This window comes from Haliotis rufescens, unplaced genomic scaffold (assembly GCF_023055435.1).
Source record: "Haliotis rufescens isolate VD_foot unplaced genomic scaffold, xgHalRufe1.0.p SCAF_3, whole genome shotgun sequence".
NCBI classification, from domain to species: domain Eukaryota; kingdom Metazoa; phylum Mollusca; class Gastropoda; order Lepetellida; family Haliotidae; genus Haliotis; species Haliotis rufescens.
The window spans coordinates 29,725,205-29,737,966 of NW_025964001.1; the positions used below are offsets into that span (position 1 = coordinate 29,725,205).

Consider the following 12,762-nt stretch of genomic DNA (forward strand, 5'->3'; position numbering starts at 1 on the left):
GTTTGTTCTGCTACTACATACATCCTTCGCTACTAATGCTCTACTGGTGTTTGTTCTGTTACTACATACATCCTTCGCTACTAATGCTCTACTGGTGTTTGTTCTGCTACTGGTGTTTGTTCTGCTACTACGTACATCCTTCGCTACTAATGCTCTAATAGTGTTTGTTCTGCTACTACATACATCCTTCGCTACTAATGCTCTACTGGTGTTTGTTCTGCTACTACATACATCCTTCGCTACCAATGCTCTACTGGTGTTTGTTCTGCTACTACATACATCCTTCGCTACTAATGCTCTACTGGTGTTTGTTCTGCTACTGGTGTTTGTTCTGCTACTACGTACATCCTTCGCTACTAATGCTCTAATAGTGTTTGTTCTGCTACTACATACATCCTTCGCTACTAATGCTCTAATGGTGTTTGTTCTGCTACTACATACATCCTTTGCTACTAATGCTCTACTGGTGTTTGTTATGTTACTACATACATCCTTCGCTACTAATGCTCTAATGGTGTTTGTTCTGCTACTACATACATCCTTCGCTACTAATGCTCTACTGGTGTTTGTTCTGCTACTACATACATCCTTCGCTACTAATGCTCTAATGGTGTTTGTTCTGCTACTGGTGTTTGTTCTGCTACTACGTACATCCTTCGCTACTAATGCTCTAATAGTGTTTGTTCTGCTACTACATACATCCTTCGCTACTAATGCTCTACTGGTGTTTGTTCTGCTACTACATACATCCTTCGCTACCAATGCTCTACTGGTGTTTGTTCTGTTACTACATACATCCTTTGCTACTAATACTCTACTGGTGTTTGCTCTGTTACTACGTACATCCTTCGCTACTAATGCTCTAATGGTGTTTGTTCTGCTGCTACATACATCCTTCGCTACTAATGCCCTACTGGTGTTTGTTCTGCTACTACATACATCCTTCGCTACTAATGCCCTACTGGTGTTTGTTCTGCTACTGGTGTTTGTTCTGCTACTACGTACATCCTTCGCTACTAATGCTCTAATAGTGTTTGTTCTGCTACTACATACATCCTTCGCTACTAATGCTCTAATGGTGTTTGTTCTGCTACTACATACATCCTTTGCTACTAATGCTCTACTGGTGTTTGTTCTGTTACTACATACATCCTTCGCTACTAATGCTCTACTGGTGTTTGTTCTGCTACTACATACATCCTTCGCTACTAATGCTCTAATGGTGTTTGTTCTGCTACTGGTGTTTGTTCTGCTACTACGTACATCCTTCGCTACTAATGCTCTAATAGTGTTTGTTCTGCTACTACATACATCCTTCGCTACTAATGCTCTACTGGTGTTTGTTCTGCTACTACATACATCCTTCGCTACCAATGCTCTACTGGTGTTTGTTCTGCTACTACATACATCCTTCGCTACTAATGCTCTACTGGTGTTTGTTCTGCTACTGGTGTTTGTTCTGCTACCACGTACATCCTTCGCTACTAATGCTCTAATAGTGTTTGTTCTGCTACTACATACATCCTTCGCTACTAATGCTCTAATGGTGTTTGTTCTGTTACTACATACATCCTTTGCTACTAATACTCTACTGGTGTTTGTTCTGTTACTACATACATCCTTCGCTACTAATGCTCTAATGGTGTTTGTTCTGCTGCTACATACATCCTTCGCTACTAATGCCCTACTGGTGTTTGTTCTGCTACTACATACATCCTTCGCTACTAATGCCCTACTGGTGTTTGTTCTGCTACTGGTGTTTGTTCTGCTACTACATACATCCTTCGCTACTAATGCCCTACTGGTGTTTGTTCTGCTACTACATACATCCTTCGCTACTAATGCCCTACTGGTGTTTGTTCTGCTACTACATACATCCTTCGCTACTAATGCCCTACTGGTGTTTGTTCTGCTACTACATACATCCTTCGCTACTAATGCCCTACTGGTGTTTCCTCTGCTACTACCTACATCCTTCGCTACTAATGCCCTACTGGTGTGTGTTCTGCTACTACATACACCCTTCGCTACTAATGCCCTACTGGTGTGTGTTCTGCTACTACATACACCCTTCACTACTGATAGTCTACTGGTGCTTGTTCTTTTTCTACTTAACATTATTTACTGCCACTGTTCTGCTGCTACCATTCTTCTTTACGTTTTAATGCTACTGCTATTACTACTACAGGTACCATTGCTGCTGCTGCTACTACCATTGCTACTGAAGCTACTTGTACTACTGATACTGATAATATTACAACTACCTTTATTCTAAATTCCTCCCTCTGGTTTAATCAATTCAGAATATACCTCCCGCTGTATATTACTTCTTATTGTCAGTAATGTATTGTACAGTCGAACACATACCTGCATCATTGCGCTACGTGGTCATTACGCATTATTTACAACATCAATATATTATGATAAATCAATACTACAACGGACAGCACGAGTTGTGGCCATGTAAAGAACGGAATTAATGACATCCATGGTGCTGCTTTAATCACTGTCCCGCTGCATATTGATATATACACTGCCAAAATAGAAACACGAAGTCGTATATTCAGGAATGTGACAAGTATGGCTCTGATAATATGTTATATATCAACCATGCCGCGGGATAGGGACATTAAATAATATGAAACGAAATGTGAATCTCAAAAAAAATATCATTCAATTAGGCAACAGCAAATAGACAGTGTCGTTGTAATTATAACATATATCAGCTGACAGAATGTTCATCGGAATAATGGTACAACTATGCGACTACACATGTCCCGGGTCGCCTCCGTGGTCTAGTGGTAGAGCGTCCGCCCGGAGAGCGGAAGGTCCGGGGTTCGATCCCCGGCCGCGTCATACCAAAAGACGTTTAAAGATGGTACTTGTTGTTACCCTGTCTGGCGCTCGACATTAAGGGGCTAAAACAAGCACTGATCGGCTCGGAGTCAGTATACTGTGTCTGAGTGGGGTATTCATGTTAAACTGTGGCATGGTATCTCAGTGAGCTAGCACTATAAATCGGCATCAGTCCGGACTAGTACAAGCAGCCACACACACACACACACGTGCATATAAGTGCAATAATCTTGGACGCGACTTTAAACCCCATTTCACCTCACCTCACCACATGTCCCGGATTGGCACTCTGTATGCGGGCCCCGGGCTCCACTATACATGTATATGTGGAAGGGGTAATCAAGCTGCAAGGTCACTATTTGTATGACTGAAGGCTCGCAATATTGGCAAAGCCACGAATACTGTACCCGTCCTTTCGTATTCTTTTGGTGTTGTTGATTGGACGAAACAGGAATAGGCCCGTATACAGCCTCAGACATATCCAGGCCAACAAGCCTCATCGTGTCCGTTTTGATAAAACCAATGAAATCAGTTATGTCATTGAAGTTTCTGTCCCCTTTGACACTAATGTCTTCGACAAGATTCAGGAAAAAGCATGGCAACGATGCGGACCTCGCTTACGAAATGTCGCGCTTGCATTGTTTTGGGTGCCTTAGGTATAGTACCTCCCAATCTGACATTGAGATAGTACCCGGGTTTGCTTCCAGGAATACAGACCTTTTGAGAATCTGGGTAATACAGAAGGCTGCAGTGTTGGGGAGTCTTCACATTCTCCGAAAAGTTCTGGGTGGGTTCGACACGCTATAGGCAGCGCTTCCTGGGAGAAGTCCCATTCACTGTCTGGGCTGCGTGTAGAGGGAACAAGGGCCCTGAGGTGATGATGAACCAAACTAGCCTGACTGTGTCAGGATCACCCAAACCCTCTTATCTGCTTTTATATATTTTTATCTGTTTATGATAATAATTGCATATTCTAAAACTATGTTCTACACACCCAGTTCTAGCCTGTGTGTTTAAATCACTGCTAAACGCAACTATAGTTATTCATTCTAGCTTGTCACCTAATGTAACGTCATTTATTTTGTCTACACCTTTTTGTAGCCATTTTCACATGGCTATGAGATGATCCCATTGTGGTATTGTCACTTCATAGCCTGATCAGTGTGTAGATACGGATGGTTACGCGAGGTGAGGTGGGGTGAAATTGGGTTTAACGTCGAGTCAAAGATTATTGCACTTATATAGCGACGTACATGCACGTGTATGTGTGTGTGTGGCTGCTTGTACTAGTCGGATGCCGATTTAAAGTGCTAGCTCACTGAGATACCATGTCGCAGTTTAACATGAATACCCCACTCAGACACAGTATACTGACTCCGAGCCGACCAGTCCTTGTTTTAGTCCCTTAATGCCGAGCGCCGGACAGGGTAACAACAAGTACAATCTTTTAACTTCTTTGTGTATGACGCGGCCGGGGATCGAACCTCGGACCTTCCGCTTTCCGGGCGGACGCTCTACCACAAGACCAAGGAGGCGGTCGATGGTTACGCGATTTATTCCTATGCCTCTGGGCGCGGTCGGGTGCCTAGTGGTTAAAGCGTTCGCTCGTCACACCGAAGACCCGGGTTCGATTCCCGACATTGGTACAATGTGTGAAGCCCATTTCTGGTGTTCTCCGCCGTGATATTGCTGGAATATTGTTAAAAGCGGCGTTAACCCCAACTCACTCACTCACTCGTGGTGTAAGTGATCTTCACCATGCTCTCCGTGTTCTAACAAGCTACCTAAGGTTTACTACTGTATTTTCAGGTTGTTTTATGCAAATACTCACATATATGTAGAGTGATGCATCGATGGTAGCCTAGTGGTTAAAGTTTTTCGCTTGTCACGCCGAATTCCCGGGTTCGATTCCCCCATGGGCACAAAGTGTAATATTTGTTTATCTATCATACATTACATATGGCCCAGAAAAACAAACTGTCGGTTAAAAAAAGTATACATTTATAAATACATTTGACCAAAATATATCTAACTTTATCAAAACAATACAAGGCTGAAAACAATGGCCGAAATACTACAAACTTAAGATCCAAAACATAAGTATTATATTCGTATCTTGAATGTGTCATGGTTAGCGACCATCAAACATGCATGGATGTGTACTTTTTTTCTCGGAGTCCATGTTAAATAAATGACATTATGATCAAGCGATATTCCAGCAACATCACGGCGGGGGACACCAAAATTTGGCTTCACACATTGTACCCATGTGGGGCCTTCGTGTGCCACTATAACCTATAGGTAATAAACACAACGTATCCAAATCACAAGAGTGAATGATGTTGTCCCACACATTAACCTACCTGGGTGTAATATTTATTCATTTTTTATCTCGTAACTTTACAAAACAATACGGAACAGAACCCCGCGTACTGACAGTTACATGGTTGACGTAACATGTGGCAACGTATTAACTGTCAACTAAATTCATCACGGGCCTTGAAATCCTACAATGGCGAGGGTTATATTGTAGCCGATAATCCTTGAACGTATTTGTGTACCCCTAACTAATCCAGTCAGGTTAAAACCTTTAGTTACTTATCCGTCAGCCACACTTTAAGAGTTTTTTAAGTAAACATGATGATATATAAGACGACAGTATTCAGAAAACGTCTAATAGATGTCTGATTTACTGAACTATTGTGTTACAGTGGTAAAACGTACTTAAATCTATGACTCAGAGCATCAGATCCTTACATGGTTCTCACGGTAGGGGAGGTACGGCTGTATACACCACATTACATTGTGAGCTGGGGTTGTGTAACGCCTCGTGTCGCACAGGCCCCGGCGTTACACGGGAACGTATTACAGCTCGTGACACGAGTTACCACATATACAGCTAACTGATTAGGTAATACGTCTATATGTATATAACAGGAGATTCCTGTGTCCATATTCTGGTCGTGACAGATGTTTACTGCCTCTTGGGGTCCGGTCTATGTTATATTGTCATGATGATGAATTGAGACCTGTGACACTACCATCTGGTCGCCCCAGCTAACTACTCGTCTTGTCTCTTGACACTGATAAGACACTACAACCCTTGAATTGTGCTCAATATAACATTGTATCCAATCGCATTTCAGAATTTCGGTAGCCAGTTTTTGGCAGGTCTCAGTAAAACTTTAAAAAGGTTCTATGGTAGACATGTGGAGGACATTTCCAAATTTGACGCATCACAGACTAAAGTGCGCAATTCCATATTCTGACTTGTACCATATTTTTTAGGTGAAATATTGACTTGCCTTTGTGTGTGTTTATGACATGTACCACCTTTTGGTCAGGATACGCTCACATTTCGCGAACACCTGGTATCATCACTATTTGATAGTGATTCTGAACACATGCACATGATACAGTCGGAATTTTACAGTCGACTCTGCTATTAGCAGAAATTTCTTTTGATTGTGGAAATGTTTTTTGTCACTTTATATTTAAGTGAGTGAGGGAGTGAGTATGGTTTTACGCCGCTTTTAGCAATATTCCAGCAATATCACGGCGGGGGACACCAGAAATGGGCTTCACACATTGTAACCATGTCGGGAATCGAACCCGGGTCTTCGGCGTGACGAGCGAACGCTTTAACCACTAGGCTACCCGACCGCCCCTTTTATATTTACGAATAAGTTACAGGATACATACACTACCCACTTTCCTGCGGTAGTAATTTGTCGCCTTTATTTATTGTGCGGGGCGGTGGGGTAGCCTAGTAAAAGCGTTCACCTGACACGCCGAAGGCCCGGGGTTCGATTTGGGTACAATGTGTGAAGCCGATTTCTGGTGTCCCCCGCCCGGACTAAAAGCGGCGTGAAACCATACTCACTCACCCCCATTTGACATACATAACATACTTGACCGACCGATTCCCTGTGAACATAGCCCCTAACAATAGCCTCGGTGAGCCCCGTGAGACTGCATGTCTACTGTATGTGAAAACTGTTACGATCCCTCAGGCAGATTATCATCTGTATCTTCCCATCTCTAACATATCCCCACCCAAACACTTTATACAACGAACGCTAATTGCGACTTACAGCGTCGACGCGGCTCTAACGACAATGGAGTGTTCATTCTTCTAGGACACTGCAGTGTCCTTAGGAAATGTCGATTATCCTTAAGGGTGTGCTCTGTTATATTTACACCCAACTGCTCGTCTAGGACTACACGTGATAGGTGCGTTATTAGGCATCCAGCGCGGTGAAATAGCTGTGTCCATGTAATGTCAAGTGGCCTATTACCCCAGTGACTGGCAGTGCCGTTGAACGTCAGCATTACGACATCGTCAGACGAACTGACTGGAACTGCTGCCGCGTACACAGATATGGTTTATATACTGGATAAATGATAGCAGAATAAAGTAAAATCTACTGAAGGTCTAAATTCGATACATTTGGTTGTCTTAAAACCCAATGAAAATTCAACATGAAGCATTTGCCCTTGAATACTAAACAAATTCATATAGCATCCTGTCTCCTATTCCCGAGTGAGTGAGTGAGTATGGTTTTACGCCCTTTTTGGCAATATTCCAGCAATATCACGGCGGGGGAAACCAGAAATGGGCTTCACACATTGTAACCATGTCGGGAATCGCTTTAACCACTAGGCTACCCGACCCCCCCTCCCATTCACGAATAAACGCTGTTATTTCAGTTAGAGTGCATTTGGGGTTCATGGTAAATCGTTAGAACTGAAGTTGATTGTTTGTTGTTTAACGCCGCACTCAGCAATAATCCAGCTATATGACGGCAGTTCTGTAAATAATCGAGTCTGGACCAGACAATCCAGTGATTGACATCATGATCATCGATCCACGCAATTGGGATACGATGACATGCATCAACTTAGTCAGCGAGCCTCTTACGACAGGCATAGTCGCCTTTTAAAGCAAGCATGGGTTGCTGAAGACCTAGAACTGAAGTTGAAAAGAAGGAAACGTTTTGACTGGTAATTAAATACGGTTTGGACTGCAACACAGTCATCCCCTTTCAATGCCCACTGTTTGTAGACGGACGGTGGGGTAGCCTTAGGATTAAAGAGTTCGCTCATCACGCCGAATACCTGGGTTCGATTCCCCACGTGGGTACAAGGTGTGAGGCCATTTCTGTTGTTCCCCGCGGTGATATTGCGGAAATATTACTAAAAGCGGCGTAAAACCATACTCACTCACTCTTTCTGGGAGTACAGGAACCAAGAACCAAATATCAAAACATCAATCTTGGAAGAATCTTCCCAATTAATTTGTTCAGGGTTTTTTATCTCCACGAATCAGAAATGAAGTTTGCAATATCAAGGGTTTCGATGTGGAATGCTTTTATGATTCTGTCAGACTAAATGTTCCAGAAAAACAAACAGCGAGGAACACATTTTTGAGAAACGGAATATGATATAATAAGAAATGAGTAAACCTGCATATGTTTGGTGTCAAGAACTGTTATAACTACGTCAGCTACGACAATAGCTTACGCGGCTACAACAACGTCGTGACCCTTTCTACATCTATGTCGTTGAAGTACTTTACTCGCCCTTCGTAAGTTGTTTACTTTATTTCAACAAGGCTGTTAAATGGCGAGCTCGTTGCACACATTGTCCATACACACATCAAGACCGCCAGTGATAAAATAGCGAGAAATCAATCAATTAATACTTCAGTTGCCATTGATACGCCGAAACCACTCATGACCATGACCTTGGTGCAAATGACCCACCAATGACCACCCAGGCTGTAGTGACATGCCAATATTCATAACGAGCCATGCCATCTGTCGTCGGTATAATACCGTAAACAATGGACTTTGACAGCTACTGCCGTCAACACGTTTGGTATTGAAAAGTCGCAGTTGAGGGCAATAACATATGGGGGTGAAACATGTTGATTAGTGAATAAAAGACAACACTTAATATATGTCGGGAGCTGTTCGGCACATCCGTAGCATCCTTTACAAGTGACAGGTAAGAGCAATGTTTAATGACAGGTAAGAGATAAGAACGCAAGCATACAAATTTCAATCAGTCGACATTGTAATTTGATAGTCCACTACAACTTTGTCTACCGCCACGCGGAAGACCTGGGTTCGATTCCCAAATTGGCTGGAAACAACGCCCGCGAGAATCACGTCATCAATAAATTATCCGTTTTTATTGCTGATACATAAATCACCATGACCCGGCCTACACTTCCGTCGTTGTTGTCGTCACTGAGTCTGTGTATGGCTGTGACCCAGCGATGGGACGTGCACAGCCTCAGGACTTGTGGTGGTGTAAAAGTGATTGTGAACCCCCGTAACACATCAGTACCCTCGGGAAAACGCTCCTTAATTCTTCACACAGTGCCATGCTTCGATAATAGGGACTGATCGCAGAAAGGCCTAATCCGCCCACCGTGACTTTAATCTGGTCTTGAAATGTCGGTAATAAGGAGTTGAGGGCATTATTACTGTTATTCGTCGAAGTTTTAATAATCAACACTTGTGATTAGAGGCATTACGTCGTTTGAAAACACTTGTGAAATGGACCTTGTCGATCATCAAGGATATTGCTTGTTCTATCCGTGACTAGTTCAAGCTACGGGAACACATTAATGTCGGACATCTGTTTAGCAATGACGGAAGAGGGAACATACGACACATGGATCTACTCTGGATTGTTCCGTGTAAGTACATGACAGCCTTGAGATATGGGTCAGTTATCACCCACGGTGATACAGTGCTCTCTTTAACTGTAGCCAACATTGATTGGGTATACCTCGCCGCGTTGTTTATACACAACCAATACCCAGACGCCCTGCGGGTACAGATAGGCTAGCTGTCCAGCAGGACATGTCGTGGGTGAAATGTGTCCACTGTCCAAATTTGCTCTGCGCTGAATGTCCTTAAACATCATAACGCGTCGCGTTAAAGCCCAGTTTGTGTGGGTAATCGAATGATTTGTGCGACACTTATACACTCTAGCCCCATCCCTTCCGCCTTAAACACACACGCACGCACGCACGCACGCACGCACGCACGCACGCACGCACGCACGCACACAAGCACCCGTACTCCAGCAATGTATCGTGGGATCCTTCCTATTCGCACGCATGAGTGTTCCGTTGGTGACGGTTCTCACGAATTCGATTTCAAGTGAGTACCGATCCGCACGGTTTCCATATCAAGTGAGTACCGATCCGCACGAATTCCATGTCCAGTAGGTACCGATCTGCACGAATTCCATGTCCAGTAGGTACCGATCCGCACGAATTCTCAAGTGAGTACCGATCCGCACGATTTCCATGTCAAGTTAGTACCGATCTGCACGAATTCCATGTCCAGTGAGTACCGATCCGCACAAATTCCATGTCCAGTAGGTACCGATCTGCACGAATTCAATGTCCAGTAGGCACCGATCCGCACGAATGCTCAAGTAAGTACCGATCCGCACGAATTCCATGTCCAGTAGGTACCGATCTGCACGAATTCCATGTCCAGTAGGTACCGATCTGCACGAATTCAATGTCCAGTGAGTACTGATCAGCACGAATTCCATGTCCAGTGAGTACTGATCCGCACGAATTCCATGTCCAGTGAGTACCGATCCGCACGAATTCCATGTCCAGTGGGCACTGATCCACACGAATTCCATGTCCAGTAGATACTTATCTGCACGAATTCCATGTCAAGTGGGTACCGATCCGCACGAATTCCATGTCCAGTAGATACTGATCTGCACGAATTCAATGTCAAGTGAGTACCGATCCGCACGAATTTAATGTCAAGTGAGTATCGATCCGCACGAATTAATGTCAAGTGAGTTCCGATCCGCACCAATTTAATGTCAAGTGAGTACCGTTCCGCACGAATTTAAGTGAGTACCGATCTTCACGAATTCAGTGGCCAGTAGGTACCGATCCGTAAGATCAGTAAATGCGCTGTTCACAACAGTACGTTATACAATCCAGTACAAACTACATCTTAATTACGGCGAGGGAGTTGGGGTGTGTAAGAAAAACTGTATATACTTATTATTATCATTATTCTATTACGACATTTTCAAAGTGTGTCAAAATGATTAACGTGTTTATTCTTAACGTAGGATGCTGTTTCTTGACGCTTCTGACACCACTTAGAACAACACTGGGACAATGTCCAACACGAAACGTACTGTATAATAGATGAGAGTGTTAGTACTGCAACACGTCTCTGGCTAGCCCGATCTTGTGTTGACACACTGTATGTGGCCCACTGACGATTACACACCATCACACCTCTAACCCTTGACCACACGTGGCCATTGACCCTCACAATCACTTACCAAATACTTCCTCCCCAGGGAGCGCACACATCAAGGACAATTGACCATTGGCCAGTGGGGGTTAAGTCGGAAGCATATGGCCCTTATGTTGGCGTGTGTCTTTAGTAAAGTATAAAGTATAGAGAAAATGTCCCCTTGTTTATTCTAAAGTACTTCTAAAAACTGACAATGCAGTCTCGTTTAGAGTATTTATCGCTTCAGTCTCACCGAAGGCGTGCTGCTTGATGGAACGTTGTGGTCACCGTAATGGTATAGGTATTGTCACACCAGGGCTCCCTGTTCAAACGGGGAGGCAAAAGAAACCAGACCTGTCAGTTAATTTTATCATATGTTTGATTTTCAAATGAAAATGACTTAAGTTAGAGATATTATCCAATTACTGGCGCTATGTCAGCACTCAAAGATTACTTTTACATGGTTTTAATGTTCAAAAATGAGTGAGTGAGTGAGTATGGTTTTACGCCGCTTTTAGCAATGTTCCAGCAATATCACGGCGGGGGACACCAGAAATGGGCTTCACACATTGTACCATTGTTGGGAATCGAACCCGGGTCTTCGGCGTGACGAGCGAACGCTTTAACCACTAGGCTACCCGACCGCCCTATTGTTCAAAATGGTTTTATTTAATTTTCTTAATATTTTTTCGACACCAATTTAAGGATTTCCAACATGGTAGGTGTCATATGGTTGCAAATTCATTTCTTACTCCAGTCTTCGTTGAACCAATTTATTCTTACACAAATTACCACGCCACAGATTACTTTTTACAAACTGTTGCAGGCATGAGGGGTTGTTAAGTAGACATAACCAAATTTCAAAACAGTTTTTCAATTTTCAATTACATAAAAAACAAACTCGGTTTACTTTCTTTTGCCAGTTTAGCATTCGGCCTAACTTATAATCACCATCAACTATAACATCATTGGCCACTCGTGGTAGGTGTAATGGTGGTTATTGACGCCACGTGTAGCAGAGTGGTACGTAGTTAGTCATGCTATATCACTATAGTTAATCTGCCATGCCAGGACAAACTAACCATAGTAATACGAAATAATCAGGTGGTCCTTCACGTCTTTTGAGTGGTTTGGTTTTACGTGTTGTAGAGCTGCAGTTGATGTAGTATTAGAGGTAAAGCTTGTTGTAGATGTAGCAAGTATATTGTTCGAGGATGTAGGTGTAAGGTAGTTGCAGAGAAAGTAGTAACAGTAGATAGTGTAGTTTGTCATGCATACCCTAAAACAAACATATCAAATACACTCTATGTCAGTCTATAACAGTGGGCAAGTCTAGATTACAGCAGTTATTTTATTTTATTAAGATAATTTAACAACTTTTTTTCAAAATATGTTTCACAGATACTAGTATTGGTTTGTGGATAGTGTAGAAGTAGTGTTATTGTGCCTGTAGTAGAATTAGTGGAAGTAACACTATCAGACCATGTAGTCGCCGTGATCGAACTTACACCTTTCGTCGTCGTGGTGATTGCAGTTACATTTACACGATATGCGGCTTCTGTAATTGACCTGACTGCCAAGCTGACGTTAAAAGCCTATGAACTAC

At 43.0% G+C, this 12,762-nt stretch overlaps 1 protein-coding gene across 5 annotated transcripts in view; it reads left to right on the forward strand.

Moving 5' to 3' along the window:
• LOC124145526 (cyclic nucleotide-gated cation channel alpha-3-like) overlaps nucleotides 1-12,762 on the forward strand; it is a 73,632-nt gene that overhangs the window by 4,336 nt on the left and 56,534 nt on the right. The window contains exon 1 of one of the 5 annotated variants that reach the window (XM_046515364.2): nucleotides 8,757-8,865. The exons of 3 other annotated variants lie outside the window; for them this stretch is intronic. Coding sequence is in view for 1 of the 2 variants with exons in the window: in XM_046515335.2 (XP_046371291.2) it covers nucleotides 9,494-9,565 (72 nt within the window). In the remaining variant the exon portion in view is untranslated. Of the gene's footprint in view, nucleotides 1-8,756; nucleotides 8,866-9,117; nucleotides 9,566-12,762 lie in introns of those variants that run through there. One more of the 5 variants, XM_046515335.2, reaches the window with a different exon arrangement.